The 18,505-nt window shown below is 38.4% G+C and overlaps 1 protein-coding gene across 2 annotated transcripts in view; it reads right to left on the reverse strand.

Annotated features, from left to right (window-relative positions):
• Positions 1–18,505, reverse strand: part of epb41l4a (erythrocyte membrane protein band 4.1 like 4A) — a 517,267-nt gene that overhangs the window by 435,432 nt on the left and 63,330 nt on the right. For both annotated transcript variants that reach the window (XM_069892849.1, XM_069892845.1), the window contains exons 3-4: positions 9,371–9,475; positions 3,792–3,843 (exon numbers count right to left, since the gene is read on the reverse strand). In XM_069892849.1, coding sequence (XP_069748950.1) covers positions 3,792–3,843; positions 9,371–9,475 — 157 coding nt within the window. The remainder of the gene's footprint in view (positions 1–3,791; positions 3,844–9,370; positions 9,476–18,505) is intronic.

Here is an 18,505-nt window from a genome sequence, read left to right on the forward strand (position 1 = left end):
GGCTGGACCATTTTTTCTGTGGGATCTTTATGTGATAAATTCAGATTGCCTGAAGTGTGTGCAGCAGTTCATTATCTCGGATGTTGAAAAGCCTTCATGAGTCCAGGGGTGATTCAACGCATTGATACTTTTGGGTATGGGATGTGGTATTCAAAAGGCCAGGTGCTTATGAAAACTCTAAAATAATTTTCACAGTTCAAGAATAATCAGTAAACTGAGTGGCTCATTCAAGTTTAAAATGTTTGCCAAAGTGAGAAATCAATGCCATCTCCATTGTATTTCACTTCTTTGCTGGCAATGAAGTCTAATTCAGTTGATCTGAACTGAGGAGGCAGTAAAGATCAACCTCATCAGGGACTCACACATGGGCAAGAATGGGAAGGACAAAAATAAGTTTTTAATGACAATCTTAAAGTTTCATGGTTTCTATTACTAAAACAAAATGTTATGAGTTGCAGGAAGGAACACGACATTTGGTATATTTATTGGAGCAGGTACTGCAGATGTCTGCTTTTCCCTCATTCCTGTAGGTACAATGGTGGTGCAACAGAACATAATCAGACTATGAATCCAGAGTTTGAAGCAAAAATAATTGGTTTTTGAAAAGCTGAAACCAAAATAAAATCAGGAAATCTCAGCAAGCCATATAATATCTGTGTAATAAGAAACAGAATTAACATTTCAGGTCAATAATCTTTCTTTGGCTTGGCTTCGCGGACGAAGATTTATGGAGGGGGTAAAAAAAGTCCACATCAGCTGCAGGCTCGTTTGTGGCTGACCAGTCCGATGCGGGACAGGCAGACACGATTGCAGCGGTTGCAAGGGAAAATTGGTTGGTTGGGGTTGGGTGTTGGGTTTTTCCTCCTTTGCCTTTTGTCAGTGAGGTGGGCTCTGCGGTCTTCTTCAAAGGAGGCTGCTGCCCGCCAAACTGTGAGGCGCCAAGATGCACGGTTTGAGGCATTTTCCGCCCACTGGCGGTGGTCAATGTGGCAGGCACCAAGAGATTTCTTTAGGCAGTCCTTGTACCTTTTCTTTGGTGCACCTCTGTCACGGTGGCCAGTGGAGAGCTCGCCATATAATACGATCTTGGGAAGGCGATGGTCCTCCATTCTGGAGACGTGACCCATCCAGCGCAGCTGGATCTTCAGCAGCGTGGACTCGATGCTGTCGACCTCTGCTATCTCGAGTACCTCGACGTTAGGGGTGTGAGCGCTCCAATGGATGTTGAGGATGGAGCGGAGACAACGCTGGTGGAAGCGTTCTAGGAGCCGTAGGTGGTGCTTCATAGTTTAATAATACTTCATGATTTGCAAAGGATTAATACCTGGAGGAACTACAATGCACCTTGCGCAAAACTGCAGAGACTTTTAGACCAATAGGCAAGTAGTATTATCAGTTGACCATCTGATTGTTAAATTGGTTTAACAATTTGGCTTTTAACTGCTGACTTCAGGAAAATGAGAAGGCAATGAAACAAGATCCTGAGGGGTCTTGACAGGGTGCTGTGGCAAGTATGTTTCCTCTTGTGGGAGAATCTAGAACTGTGGTCATTGTTTTAAAATAAGAAAAAAACAGATGATTTTTTTTCCCTCAGAGGTTTTCAGACTTCAAAACTTTTCCATAAATGGTGGTGGAGGCAATCTTTGAATAAATTTAAGTCAAGATAATACTTGATAAATATGCATGAAAGGCCTCTACGGTGGCCCAGAATGCAGAGCTGAGATTGTTTTGATATTGTTAAATGCAGTCGAGGGGCTGAGCGGCCTAATTGAGCTCCTAATTGTTGCATATCCCATGTACTGAATGTCACATGCATTTCACATCAAAATGCCAGGTGCAAATTATGACATATTTTGAGTACATTTAGCTTAATTATATGGAACAGGAGCAAATATTACCCTTCTTGTCCAAAATAAAATTGCACAACTTAGAATAAAAATTCCCAAAAGCAAAGATGTGACCAAAATAGAGGGGAAGATCCATTAACTAGTGTTGATTCTGTTGGCACTTGGAATACAAATAACAATGCATTTTGTCTGGTTCTTGAAAAAAAAAGATTTAAGTTAGTCAATGAGTGATTAGGGATCAAGAGGCAATTGGTTGGGGTTTTTGAAAGTAAACCTTTTTCCGAACAGGAAATTCCCAGAAACACTAAGGAATCATTAAATGCCTGGTTTCCATCAATCGGCCTGTCCCACTGATGTTTAGTGGCTTTCTCATTTATATTATTTATTTATATTATAAATAATATACATTGAATACTTGATCATGATACTTTAATTGCATGCTCCCTTTACTGTGAAAGAAACATCTTTAAAATGTCATATCTGTGTTTCTCTCACTTAAGTAGTACTTGTTCCACTTTTGGAAATACTTAAATTATTTACTGCATATACTCATGTAAAAGTTGATCTCATGTAAAAGTTGGTCCCCTATTTTTGGCCAAAAGATTTGGAATTTTCCATACATCTCATGTAAATGTCAACCCTAGTTCCACAAAGATAACAGATAAACAGTTACAAGTACCTGTACTTAAATGTTACAATGAGGAAATTATTTTTTAAAATCTGTGTTATTATGTGTTTTGATGTACAATTCATACAAACATTAGGTTACAGATTCCTTAAGTTCATTATCGACCAAGCTATAATTACCGATAGGGTAATTCATGTGATGATCGCAAAGTATATCACATTACCATTTCTTAGAAAAGATGCTAGATTATATGAATTTACTTCAATATATAATTATTGTATCCTTGAATGGCTACTTATTACCGTAAAATTACAAAAGCTTTAACACATTGCCTGGTCTGCCTGCCATTGACAGATATAAACAGTCACGGGTATATCAGATATCACTAAGCTAGTCTTTTAGGTGTGATGGACACAGATAAAAGAGTAAGTGTAGGAAAATATTTATAAGAGCATAATCGCCTTATTTTTGGTTTTTGTTACTTGGTAGGACACGCGTTTTGATGCACAGACTATTATTACTTTAATTCATTGCGTTTTTGTTCTTTATTCATTTAGAGATCATTTAGACTTCTGCTACTAATAGGGTGTTTTGGGTTCTATTGTGAATTTCAACCCCTAAAAAATTGTATCCATGTAATAGTCGACCCCATAAATGTATATATACCTTAATATACTTGTGTAAAAGTCAAAAATTTGACTTTTACATAAAGATATATGGCATACTAATGCCAAACTGAAAGGACAAGTAAAGATAGAGCAGACTTTGTGAACCCGACAAAAAACAGCCAAGATACTGTGGGGAAAAACTGATGTAGCTGATCCTGAGTACACTATGCTTATTGTCTGAAATATATAACTAAAATAATATGCATAGTTTGGATTTATAGAACAAAATTGACAATATTTTCCCAGAATACCAAAATATCATCTTTCATAATTCATTGAACTCCAGCATGTGAAAGAAATGTGATTTGCATTTGCTTTGGCCCATGCACTGAAGGAGACTTAAAAATGCCAAAATTTTCCATCCAGTTTTTAATTTATTTTGGATAATCAGCTTGGTAACAGGCCTTTTGGCCAATGAGCTCATGTTACCCAATTGACCTACGACCCCCTGGCATGTTTTGAACAGTGGGAGGAAGCCAGAACAGCCACAGGAAACCCACACACGGAGAGAACATATAGACTCCTTACAAAGCTGCAGGATTCGCACCCATTCCTGATTGTTGACACTGTAACAGTTAGTGTTGCGCTAACTGAGGCCTATAAACCAGAACATGCAGGTTTTGAGAGGTAATTGAATGCATTACTCACTGTTTATGAGATCCTTGTGTTCAGCCAGCGTTTTCATGGGATCCAGCCAATACTGTTTAAAATAAATGGTTAATATGAGAACAAATTACTTCTTTTTTGTGGATTCTCACAGAACTTCAATCATACATTCAGAAATAAATGAAAGGTTTTGAAAATAAAATTATAGCAAGACCACCAGAAAGCTTTTAGCCAAATGCTCCCATCTTCAGAATTATAATTTTTTTATATTTGAAGTATGTACATGTGAATAAAATTAATGTCTTTATTGGGAGAGTTAATAATTAACATATGTATTTCCTTCCATTCTTTTTTTTTTGAAGACTTTATTTAAAATTTTATAACATGAATACAATAAAGAATTACATTTAAAGAAAAATTTAAAAAAAATTAAAATAGTATGCTTACAATATTACATCAGAAAATTACACAAACCCCCCCCCCCGTTAATTGTAACACAATATTAATAGTCTAACTTAAAATTAGTCCAACCCTCCCCCCAAAATAAAGAGTGAAGAGTTAATAACATTAAAAATATTATGTATGAAAAAAAAATACCCACTTACAAAAAAAGAGATAAAACTTAACCTAAAAATAATTCTAACAACAAAAAAAAATTGTCAATACTAAAATATCACGCTTAAACATATATTTAAATCAAACTTAAATGCATATAATTAGCAAACGGAGTTCACTTTAACTTATAAAAAGACATCTTATCCTGAATTGAAAAAGATATCCTTTCCATAGTCAAACAAAATTTCATTTCCAAATATCACTTATCTAAAGTTAGTATATTTCTATCTTTCCAAGTAAGTGCTATACATTTCTTAGCCACGACTAAAGCTAAATAGATAAATGAAATCTGATAATCCTCTAAACCTAAATCAATTAATGATTGCATATTCCCTAATAAAAATATATCGGGATCTAATACAAGATGAATATTATATAAACTGTTAAAAACAGATTGAATACCTTTCCAAAACTGTTGCAATCGATCACAAATCCAGACAGTATGCAAAAAAGTATTGGCCGTCTGATCACATCGAAAACAAGAATCCAACTTACTAAGACCAAATTTTTTAAATTTCTCCGGCGTTAAATATAGCTGATGAATAAAATTATAATTAATCATCGCTAGTCTAGCATTAATTAATTTCCGAATACTATTCTGACAAATTTCCATCCAAGGTTCTTCAGCTATTTAATGTCCTAAATCTTTTTCCCATTTCAACTTATCTTTATCCCAGTCTTTTTTACTATCAATTTCTTGTAAAATACAATACAAATCAGATATATATCCCTTTTTTGGTATTGAAAGTACATATTCTTCAAAACTAGATTCAGGCAATAAAATCATATGTTGACCACATAACTGTTTTACAAAAGATCTTAATTGATAATATACAAATATAGATTTTGCATTAATACCATATTTCCTTTGTAATTCGTCAAAGAATACCATATTTCCTTTGTAATTCGTCAAAGGAACAAAAACAACCCTCAGAAAAACAATCAGATAAATTTTTTATTCCCTTCTTTTCCCATTGTTTCAAAGTGGCATTGGAGACCATAAAAGGAACAAGTTGATTATTATATAATGGCAATCTTCCAGAATATATATTTTTAAGTCCCAATTTTTTAAGTTTACTTGTCCATAAATTCAATAAATGTTTCAATATTGGTACATCATAAGTTCGTAATAAATTTTTATTCCATCGAAACAAAAACTCATGAGGAAATTTTTCTAAAATAACCACCATTTCTATCTTTACCCAACTAGGTGGGTCATCCATATTCATTAATGCACTAAGAAATTTGAATTGAGCTGCTTCATAATAATGCTGAAAATTCGATAATCTTAAACCTCCAAATTGAAAATCCCACATCAATTTTCTCATTGCTACTCTCGGAAATTTTCCCTTCCATAAGAATTCTCTAATCGCTTTATATAAGTCCTTAAAAAAACTTTTTTTTAAAAAATAAGGAATTGATTGAAACAGATATTGTATTCTAGGAAAAATATTCATTTTTATGGTATTAATCCTCCCTAGTAAACACAAAGGTAGATCCCTCCACCTAATCGAATCTAATTTAATCCTTTTTAATTAAAGGAAAATAATTAATTGAATATAATTCTTGAAATTCCGTATTAACATTAATTCCTAAATATTTAATTTGTGTAGTCCATTTCAAATTTGTAATATTTTTAAATACTGAATAATCATCGTTACAAATTGGCAAAATTTCACTTTTAGCCCAATTTACTTTGTAACCAGATAATTGGCCATAAATTTCTAAACATTCTTGAATTGCAGGTAAAGAAATATCCGGATCCACCAAGTATAATAAAACATCATCAGCAAATAAATTAATGTTGTATTCCTCATTCAGAACTCTCATACCTTTAACATTTTCATTTTGATGTATTAATTGTGCTAAAGGTTCAATAACTATAGCAAATAAAGCAGGTGACAATGGACATTCTTGTCTTGTAGATCTTGTCAAACTAAAAGATTCTGAAATTTGGCCATTAACAGCAATTCTAGCCTTCGGGCTATTATATAAAGCCTTTATCAACCCAATAAATGAAGAACCAAAACAAAATTTCTCAAGTACTTTGAACAGAAACTTCCATTCCACTCTGTCAAAAGCCTTTTCTTCATCTAATAAAACCACTATTGGATAATTCGACTAAAATTTAGATTTATTTATCAAAGTTATTAACCGTAAAATATTATCTGACGCATACCTATTTTTTATAAATCCCGTTTGATGACCATGTAGAATTTTAGGCAGATATTGAGCTAATCTTTTAGCCATAATTTTAGCTACAATTTTATAATCTACTTTCCTTCCATTCTTGATAGCCTTCTTCCTTCAATAAATTGCATTTGATGTCTAGTCAGAAGAGAATGGTTCAGAGTATGGTGGAAGAGAGGAAGCGAGGGATGCAAGGACCTCAAGAACAGGATACCATCTTTGTGCCTGAATGTTGAACAATGACTTTGAGTCTTAAGCCTTGGAAATCTTTTTCAGTAATTTGGTAAACTGCAAGTAAATCAGCTATTTTTCATATCTCATACTCTCATGAAATAACAAATAGATTTGATCTCAAGAATATATTTTTTGCTTTATAACTTCAAGAAATATAAAAAACATACACCACAGATCCCCTTGAATATTCCTTCCTCTTACCTTCACCATATGTGCTCTTGATTTTCATAGCTTCGCTGTGGGAAATAGAGTTTGACTGTCTACCCTGTCTGTGACTCCCATAATCATGCATATTGTATATCTATTAGGTTGGCCCTCAGCTTCTTTTGCTCCAGAAAAAAATTTAGATCCCATGTGTTCAGACACATGTGTCCTTCTGGACCAGTCAACCATGTAAGAATTCTCATGTTTCATTAGGGATGTTAAACTTTATCAAGGGGCTTTCTTGAATTGATTCCTCCGTGCACCTGATAATCTCTTGTTATTCTTTTTAGAAATACAGCACATTAACAGGTCCTTCTGGCCAACAAGCTCATGCCATTCAACTATCCCAATTAATTTACAAACCCCATACATTTTTTGAAGGGTTGGAGGAAATCAGAGCATCCAGAGGAAACCCACGCAGACATGAGGCAAACGTACAAACTCTTTACAGTCATTACCAGAGGCAAACCCAGATTGCTGACCCTGTCACCATGCTGCTCCGTTATGACAGAGCTCAGAACAGAATGCCTGATCTGGTGCCAGTTGTTGAGCATATGAACAAAATGGCCTGTCCATCAGAGACTGTGCTATTAGGACCTTTGTGGTGGGATGTTGGCCTGGGAGGGGACATTGATGATAGTTTATTTTTTTTCTGCCCATGGACAGAGAATTTTGCAAAAGAGCATTGGTAATATTTCTCCAATGCTTGGCGGTGCCTGCTGTAGATATTCAAGGTACATAGGGTAGCAATCACTGCCGCCAAGTAGACCATGGCATTTCTGTCAGGTTTGATACTTGATAAAGATCTAAAACTTCACAAAGAAAATTCTGTCACAAAATACAACATGTCATCTCCCATATCTGAAAAGAGAATGGCATGTCAAGGTTTCTCACAAATTCCACAGTTGTTACCTGCTCTTACTACATTAATCATGGGCTGCTCCAATACCAATAAAGAATCCCTTGCACTATTGCAATGCCATTTTTCTTGCACAGTATTAATTGCAAATATTAATATCCATCTTTCTTTTGTATTTATTATCTCTTAATTTAATGTATACTATTGTAATTTTTTTAAATGAAGTACTTGTCCCATTTTGGAGGACATGCTCATTATACAATGTATATGACAAGAAACTCATTATCATTATCTCGATCAAGAAGCGAGACAATTCTATTAATGGTAGCTACAGAGAGATCTCAACAGGGTGGGCCTTTAGGTTTTTAAGTAGCAGGTGACCTTGTCAAAGCAGAAGAATCTATGCACATCATGTACAGAGATGCCAAAACTCATGTGGTCTTTCTCACAACCAACCATTCTTTAATTCAAAGGTTTGAGGAAAATGAGTAATGATTTTCTGCAACAGTTATATAGAATGTTGTTAATAATTTTAATCAGAGCTGTTTCAAGCTGAAAACTAAATTGAAGGATTTACACAAGGTGCTTTGTTGAATATCATCATGAACTTGGAAGGCCTAATCATATTGAAGGATTGTGGAAAAGAAAAGGAGATGGAGAGCAAGGTCTCAGGGACAGAGGAGATGGGTGATGACAGCAAATTTAAAAGGGGACAATGCCTTAATATAAAATTGATAACAATGTCATGAGCACAGACCTTTGAAGAGAAGCTGGGTGATCAGCAGTTTAGTTGGAAGAGCAATGAGAAAGGAGATGAAAATGATTCAGAAAGGTCATATTCTGAAATGTGACAAACTGAGAAAACATGCAAATTTGAGGTTAGGGATTGACCAGCTGCTAAAATTCAATTGTTTTTAATTTTGTGTCTCCACTGATATATTTACCTAGTTTCTTATCCTCTCTAATATCCCATTACAGCTCCTTTCCAGTTCACTCATGCTTTATTTTCCGTTCAAGCCTTGAATCAGCGATAAATTTGGATGCATTTGATCCCTACATCTAAATTATTGGTAAAGACTGTAAATATCTAAGTCCATGCACTTATCCTTTCAATATCTTATAGCTTATCAACTTGAAAATAGCACTTATTCTGACTTCATTTTCTATTTGTTAACCAATTCTTAGTCCATGCTAATTTCACAAATCCTATGAATGACAATTTTCTATAATAAAATGTATACAACATCTAAATTCTTGGTTTTTTTAGAAATCTACAATGATAGGCTCTTTTAACTTCCCAGTTGCTAAAATCTTATTAAACAAATTGTAGATTTGACTTATCTGTAATAATTTCTGATTTATGGAATCTTCCACATATATATTCAGCATGCCAACTTAGTATTTTAAAGTTGAGTACATTTGGTATTTAGTTTCGATTCAATCACGTTTTTAAGGTAAATTACATCAGACTTATTTGTTAAACCGTTCATCCCATTTCATCTTTTTTTCTACTACTTACAGTTTGGTGACTCCTGTCACAATAGCGCAAACCAAAGTATTCGGTCTCCATTAGGTTTACGTGTCGAAAGATATAATCCAAGATAACAGATCCCTTAGTGGACTTCTGTAGGAAAAAATTCAAAGACACAATTTCATTTAAAAAAAAACACTGTCTTCATGAACACAAATGCTGGAGGAACTCAGCAGTTTCACAGCACCCATAGCAGCTAAGATATAGAAATGACTTTTTGGGCCTGAGCCCTTTTTCAAGGTTGAAGAAGCTCTTGAAGAAGGATTCAGACCCACAGTATCGGTTCTATATCTTGTCTCCTCTGGACGCTGTGGAACCTGCTGACATCCTCCAGCATTTCTGTGTTTTACTACAATCTGCAAACTTTCATGTTTCACTGTCTTCACGAACAACCATTACAATTTTATTATAGAGGTTGAAATTACGAGAAAATAGTGACCATAGGCAAAATGCAATGATGAGAAAAGAAGTATAAATATAGCAAAATTCAGATTTATGATAAGCATGAAAAATCATGCCTTTATGATGATAACAAAAATGTGACTTTGGGATTTATCTGTGTACTGACAATAACCACACCAGCAGTGTGAGTATAAGACAGAACAATTTAATAAACTAATATGTATGCTAAGAGGTTTTATCTCTCTGCAAGACGAACCTGGAAGGCTGGACTGTAGCTCTGGACTGTTTTATATACAAGGGCACCGAATGACCCCTGGTGACCTAGTGGTGTAATTACATGTCATCACAATCTGTTCTTTAATTTAAAATATATTCTTTACCTAGAGTATATTTAGACCAAAAAGCTTTACTTTAAAGGTAAAGGATCCATTATTGTCACATAATACTATATTTAGAATGTGACGCACATGAAATTCTTTATCTTTTGTCACCACTTTGTCCAGTGCCCCTCTTTTATTCCGTGAATAAATTTCTGTGGTGATGCAATGCCTCTGCTTTGTGTCTCCCATCTCCTTAATATGCAGACATAAAAACAAACCAGCTGTATTTCTGTTCTTTCAAAATTACCATAACATGATTTCAAATCAATGCAACATTATTAGATTATATATTTGACAGATAAAATATATGATGTATTGAAAACAATTTTTTTTTAAACAGAGATGTAGTGCTGAAATGCATCACACCATGGTATGGAAGCTACTCCACTGAAGATTGGAAGAAACAAGAGAAGGTAGTGAATGCAACTCAGAACATAATGCAAACTTCCCTCCACTCCACAGATTCCATCTCCAATATATCTTCTGCTGCCTAGGAAAGGGAACCAAAATACTGAAGGACCCAACACACCCCATGCACAGTCTCTTCTCCATCTTGCCATTGGAGAAAAGGCTTACTTATGATGTGCCAATATTGAAAACTTATGATGTGCCAATATTGAAACATTTATTGAATTTATGGACAAGTAAACTTAAAAAATTGGGACTTAAAAATATATATTCTGGAAGATTGCCATTATATAATAATCAACTTGTTCCTTTTACGGTCACCAATGCCACTTTGAAACAATGGGAAAAGAAGGGAATAAAAAATTTATCTGATTGTTTTTCTGAGGGTTGTTTTTGTTCCTTTGACGAATTACAAAGGAAATATGGTATTAGTGCAAATTCTATATTTGTATATTATCAATTAAGATCTTTTGTAAAACAGTTATGTGGTCGACGTATGATTTTATTGCCTGAATCTAGTTTTGAAGAATATGTACTTTCATTACCAAAAAAGGGATATATATCTGATTTGTATTGTATTTTACAAGAAATTGATAGTAAAAAAGACTGGGATAAAGATAAGTTGAAATGGGAAAAAGATTTAGGACATTAAATAGCTGAAGAACCTTGGATGGAAATTTGTCAGAATAGTATTCGGAAATTAATTAATGCTAGACTAGCGATGATTAATTATAATTTTATTCATCAGCTATATTTAACGCCGGAGAAATTTAAAAAATTTGGTCTTAGTAAGTTGGATTCTTGTTTTCGATGTGATCAGACGGCCAATACTTTTTTGCATACTGTCTGGATTTGTGATCGATTGCAACAGTTTTGGAAAGGTATTCAATCTGTTTTTAACAGTTTATATAATATTCATCTTGTATTAGATCCCGATATATTTTTATTAGGGAATATGCAATCATTAATTGATTTAGGTTTAGAGGATTATCAGATTTCATTTATCTATTTAGCTTTAGTCGTGGCTAAGAAATGTATAGCACTTACTTGGAAAGATAGAAATATACTAACTTTAGATAAGTGATATTTGGAAATGAAATTTTGTTTGACTATGGAAAGGATATCTTTTTCAATTCAGGATAAGATGTCTTTTTATAAGTTAAAGTGAACTCCGTTTGCTAATTATATGCATTTAAGTTTGATTTAAATATATGTTTAAGCGTGATATTTTAGTATTGACATTTATTTTTGTTGTTGTTGTTAGAATTTTTTTTAGATTAAGTTTTATCTCTTTTTTTTGTAAGTGGGTATTTTTTTTTCCATATATAATATTGTCAATTTTATTAACTCTTCACTCTTTATTTTGGGGGGGGGGAGGGTTGGACTAATTTTAAGTTAGACTATTAATATTGTGTTACAATTAACGGGGGGGTTAGTTTGTGTAATTTTCTGATGTAATATTGTAATCATACCTTTTTTAATTTTTTTCTATTTTTCTTTAAATGTAATTCTTTATTGTATTCATGTTATAAAATTTTAAATGAAGTCTTCAAAAAAAAAGGAGAGAAGGCTTGAGAGTGTGAAAGCATGCACCGACAGGATTAAGGAGAATCTGTTCCCTGCATCCATCTTATGAATCCCATAACAGTGCTACCATGTTGTCCTTGCTTCATTCAAATTGATCTTCCTTTCATTGTAATATAAATTGATCTTTTTGATTGTTGATAGCTGCATGATTGTTAGAGATAAGTTGTTACACTGCTTGCAGAAGAACCCATCTCCTGTACAAGGTACTTGGCGAGAAATAAACTTAAATATAATTTACCACACACTGAAAATATTTGTTTGGTTGTAAAGCTACCATATGATTACAAGTCTCATATCAAAATCTATTTTGGTGTTGAAATACATAAAGTTCAAATATTAGTAAGTTGTATCTAAATATGTAGCTTCTCCTGATGACATTATGTGTGAATTAAAGAATATTTGAACAAAATATTTTGTAATTTTCAGTCTTTTTGTAGTGTGCCGAGTGACTACGCAATTAGATGGGCCGAATCGCCGCCCCAGTTGTCCAATACAAGATGGTGTGGGGCCCCCCTTCCCTTCCAAAGAGAAGCCTGTGGTTGGTGGCACGCGTGGCCCGAGAGACGGCACCACTTCCTGGTTGCATGCCGCTGGACAGGTAGTGACACCACAATGCGCTGACATCATTCCCTAATGCCAGCATGCCCCTCACAGGAAGTGGGCAGTCCCCTTGAGCAGTGTGAGGAATTCTAAATAAAGTCAGTTGCTGGTTCACCCTCATGCTGTGCGGACGTCTCTCATCTCAGTGACGCTGCCATTAGCAGATGATACAGTGGTGACCCCAATGGTTCCAACGTCTTTGGAACCCACCTCGAACATGACAAAATGCAGGATGCTACTCCCACTAAGGTTGCAATGGCTGAGACCAATGCTGTGGGTGTGCATTTGCCGCCTTTCTAGGCAAACCAGCCCAGGAATTCGTTACAACTGGCCGAGTCACCGTTCCAGATCAGAGGCATTGTCTTGGAGGACACCAAGTTCTGGCACGTCGTCAGAGCCCTGAACACTGCTACCGCAGCAAAAGTAAGCTCCTTCGTGAAAAATCCTCCTATGGAATGTAAGTATGAACAATTCTGGAATTTCTTCCTCAATTCCCTGGAATTCACCCTGCACAAGCGTGTGGTCCGCATCCTGAATATGCAAGACCTGGGAAATAGGAACCCCTCCCAAGCTCATGCATGAAATCGTGGCCTTAGCGGATGGACACATGAACTGTTTCTTGTTCGAGGCCCTGTTCCTCTCCAAGCTACCAGTGCACATTTCCTCAGCAATATCCAACATGGATTTCAGTGGCCCACACCTGGTAGCCAAGGAAGCAGACAGACTTTTCAACACCCTGCAACAGAGCTCCATACACATGCAATCAATCTACACCATCGCTGCCACCTGTTCAGTCCCCACTGCTGGGCCACCCAGCAGTAGCTGCAGCCCAACTGCAATGTAATGAGCGCTCAGACAAACAGAGCAATTACTATTTCTACCACCACAGGTGGGACCATAATGCTTGGTGGTGCATCCTTCAATGCTCAAACCCCAATGCCAAGTCAAACACAGCAATGGGAAATGGAAAGGCCGGCCGCCAATTGTAGCCTCAGAGGTTGGCACACATAAAGGCCTACTCTCCCTCAGGGACCAGCGAACAAAGAGGGAATTCCTAGTTGACACAAGCGCAGAGATAACCCTCATTCCGCTGACTTATTTTGAACTCAAGCACAATTCTAAAGGCCTTCCCCTATAGGCAGCTAACAGCTCCTCTATTCCGAGTTTCAGCTCCTATCTGGTCACAATCCACGCTGCGCATATGGTTTTCCACTGGAAAAGTAAGATTGATTGCATCCGTGTGGCAAGTCTTACTCGAAGCAGATTACCTCTGGGCATATGAGCTCCTGGTAGATATGAACAGATGCCGTTTGGTCAACACTACCACGTTCCAGTCATATTCCCTTACTCTATGGCAATGATCCTTTCTACCATTAGGAATCCATGCTCTGGACCGTAATGAATATGCCCACCTACCGGCCAAGTATTAATCTCTTTTGGCCCCCAACTTCCACGACACTAAACCAACACATGGCATGGAGCACCACTGTGCCTCCAGAGCACGCATGGGCACAGTGCCTCCCGCAGGACAATCTCCTCCAAGCCAAGACTGAGCTCTCTGCCATGGAGGAGCTGGGTATCGTCCACCGTTCAAACAGCCCCTGGGCATCCCCGCTTCACATGGACCAGAAGAACTCTGGCGGTTGGCGCCCATGTGGCAACTACAGATGACTCAATGACGCCATTGTCCCAGATAGATAACCCATCGCACACATTAAGGATTTTGCCATGAGGCTCCATGACTGACGAATTTTTTCCAAGATGGATCTCGTCAAAGGGTGCCATCAGATTCTGATGCATCCCAACGACATCCTGAAAAGGGCCATTATTACACCTTTCGGCCTTTTCAAGTTCCTTCGGATGACATTTCAGCATCTTGTGGTTGTGGTTGGCAGGGATCTCGATTTCATTTTTGTCTACCTGGATGACAGTCTCATTGCCAGCCCCGATGCCAGCACACACAGGACGCACCTGACTCACCTTTTCAACAGGCTGCAGGAGTTTTGACTCATGGTGAACCAAGGTAAGTGAAAATTCAGCCAAAATTCAGCCTGGAAACAATCAATTTCCTAGGACACTGTATCACCTGAGAGGGGGCCACACCATTGCCGGATAAGGGGAAGCCATCCAATGTTTTCCCAAGTCCAGCACATTCAAAGGCCTACAGGAATTCCTAGGGAAGGTGAACATTTATCATAGTTTCCTCCCAGGAGCAGCCACCCTCATGCAACCCCTATTCGACCTCATCAAACTCAATGACAAGGTGCTCCAGTGGACACACAATACCATTGAAGCATTCCAGGCAACGAAAGCAGCACTGCAGAGGCCACATCTTTGGCCCATCCAGACTCTTCCTTACCCTGGCTCTTACAACAGACACATCGGACAGAGCGGTCAGCATGGTGCTGGAGCAGTGGGTCGATGAACAGTGGTGCCCCCTAGCTTTCTTCAGCAAATACCTCCAGACACCAGAACTCAAGTACAGCGCATTCAACTGCGAACACTTGGCCCTGTACCTGACAATACGACATTACCGGTACATATTGGAAGGGTTTTTGTCATCTACACAGACCACAAATCACTCACCCACACACTCAGCAAGGTCTCGGACCCGTAGTTGGCAAGGCAACAACAACACCTCTCCTACATTTCGGAGTATACAATGGACATTCGCCACGTCACAGGCAAATCCAACATGGTGGTCAACACGCTGTCCGGACCAGCCATCGCCGCTACCTCAGGAGGACTAAATGTTGCTCAGCTGGCCAAAGACCAAGCAGAGGATGTGGACATCCAGGCCTTCTGGACTGCTATCGCCAGCCTGAAGGTTAGCAATTTCTGTCCTTCACTGGGGTGCCCGACTTTACTGTGCGACACATCCACAGGCTTCCCCATTCCACCCACGACCTGGCGACAGCGGGTGTTTGACCAAATCCATGGCCTGTCACATCCTTCCTTAAGGTCCATGCTCCACCTGTTGTCTAAGTTCGTGTGGCGCAGCCTCCGCCACAATGTAATCCTGTGGGCTAAGACTTGTTGGGACCGCCAGCGCACCAAAGTGCACAGACACACCAAGGCCCCGCTCCAGAGTTTTGACCTGGTGCAGCGTTGTTTTGACCTTCCCGTGAGCCAAGGTATGTGTTATTATTTACAGTAATCGACTGTTTTACCCGTTGGCTGGAAGCGATATCTCTGTCCACGTGTGACACATTCCTTCGGAATGTGCCAGACCTTTCTGGTCCACTTGGGTCGCAAGCTTTGGAGTCCCAACACACATCATCATGGATCGAGGGACCCAGTTCACGTCCTCGCTCTGGGCCAACTTAGCCAAGTTATGTGGCAACCAGTGCCACCACACCACGGCCTACCATCCTCAGGCAAACGGCCTCATCAAACATTTCCACCACCACCTGAAAGCAACCCTGAAAGCTGGACTACAAGGCCTGAATTGGATGGACAAACTCCCATGGGTGCAGTTAGGAATTCGCACAGCACCAAAAGAAGACCGACCAACGTCATCTGCTGAGATGGTGTATGGGTCCCCACTTACCATCCCAGGGATATTCACTTCAACCCTCCTAGCCCACAACCAAATGCTCTAGACATCCTCCAGCAACTGAGGGAACAAACAGGTAGACAGAAATTTCTGCCACCTTCCAGACACGGTTCTCCACCCTGCCATGTCCCAATGAACCTGCAGTCCATCAAATTCATTTTTGTTCGAAGAGGACAGCAAGGGACAATTCTACAATGCTCCTATGAAGGCCCATTCAAGGTGCTGCAGGGCAATGGAGTCATTTTCACTTTGGACATTGGCGGGTGGCAGGACAGGTTTACCATTGACCACCTCAAGGCAGTGCATCTGGACTCAGGCCAGCCTGCCCCAGATCCCCAGGTCAGACACAGAGGCAGCCCACCCAAAGACAGTATGGTAACTTGCTCAAAGGGCGGCAATGATACTTGGGGGTGGGGGTGGGAGGAAGTGTAACGGGGCGAGCGATTGCACAGCTAGATGGGCCAAATCGCTGCCCCAGTCATCTGACGAGATGGCGCAGGCCCCCTTCCCTTCCAAGAAGCCCACAGTTGGTGGCACGCATTGCCTGGGGGATGGCACTGTGACATGTTGGCGTCACTCCCCAAGGCCAACGCGCCTCTCACAGGAAGTGGATGGTCCCATCGAGCAGCAGGAGTAATTCAGAAATAAAGTTCAGTTACTGGTTTACCCTAGTACTGTGTGTCTCATTTCGGTAGCGCTGCTGTTAGCAAACACTACATTCTGAAATAACTGCTTTAGTTGTTTAAATACTGTAAAACTCGATTAATTCAGCATACTCTTGGACTTTGGTAGTGCTAAACTTGCAGATTTTCTCGACTGTCAGATTTTATCTTACAAATACTCTCTCTACTTTGAATGGTAGATATGTGGAACATGCATCCAGAGGAAATGGTGGAATCTGATACAATTACTACAATTAAGAGGCATTTAGACAAGCAAGAATTCCCTGGAGCAGAGGAGGCTTAGGGTGAACAAATAGCGGTGTATAAAATCATAATGGGAATGGATAAAGTAAATGCTCATAATCTTTGACCCAAGATGAATAATTCACCCAAGATGGATCATTCCACAACTAGAAACATAGGTGTAAGGGGAGATGAGGGATCTGACAGATAATTTTTTTCATCTAGAGGACAAGTCTGTATCTGGAATGAACAGCCACAAATAAACTTGTACAGCAGTTAGTTCATTCTATAGGAGACTAGTTTTGACCTGCCCTGAACCATTCAAGGCTAAGTCCTACCAGAAACACCAAAATGACCGTAGATTTTGGAAAAAAAACTTGCTTTGAAAATATCTTGAAAACATTCAGAAAAAAAGCTTCTATAAAAGTCATTTCTGGAAGACTATAATTTACAGGCTGCAGCCATTTATCACATTTAGTGTTCTGTAAGTTTAACATATTTCAGTACAAAGCAAACTGAGCTGATAATTACTGTCAGCAAAGAATGACTCAGAGCTTTGGAATTTTAGATCGAATAAACACAGAAGGTGATGCAGGAATCCAGTGCTATTCAGTACTGTCCCTTCAAAGTATGAAACTCAGGATTTTGATAAATGGAGGAATTAGGTAAAGTGGGGAAAGAAGATACTATTTCTACTGTCTCAACCATTCTTGTGAGCATACAACTAGCTGCTGCCAGTTCCTTCGTCCTAACCATCTCGCAAAAGTTACTTCACTTTGGCTCTTGCAGTGGCCATGTTCAAACAGCCAAAGTGAAGTAACTTTTGTTCATACTTTGTCGAAGGGTTCAGGGTTAGTTATATACTTTGCTACAAAAATAATGCAAAGCAATCTGCTGAATTTCTCCAGCACTTTTGTGCATCGAATATCTTAGTCTACCCATTTTCCCTTTGTATGGTATGACACAAGTGGTCACCCACTCTTCTTGCACTAATGTGTAGCCAAACAGGATTGGAAAATTACAGCAGGAATTGGTGCAATTTCTTCCCTTTGGCAGTATGGAACACATTTCTCAGGACTTTCTTTGGCTTGGCTTCACGGACGAAGATTTATGGAGGGGTATGTCTGCTGCAGGCTCGTTGGTGACTGACAAGTCCGATGCGGGACAGGCAGGCACGGTTGCAGCGGTTGCAAGGGAAAATTGGTTGGTTGGGGTTGGGTGTTGGGTTTTTCCTCCTTTGTCTTTTGTCTCAGGACTACTCATTAGAAAAGTTTCCAAACATCTT

Source organism: Narcine bancroftii, chromosome 1, assembly GCF_036971445.1.
Source record: "Narcine bancroftii isolate sNarBan1 chromosome 1, sNarBan1.hap1, whole genome shotgun sequence".
In the NCBI taxonomy this organism is placed as follows: Eukaryota; Metazoa; Chordata; class Chondrichthyes; order Torpediniformes; family Narcinidae; genus Narcine; species Narcine bancroftii.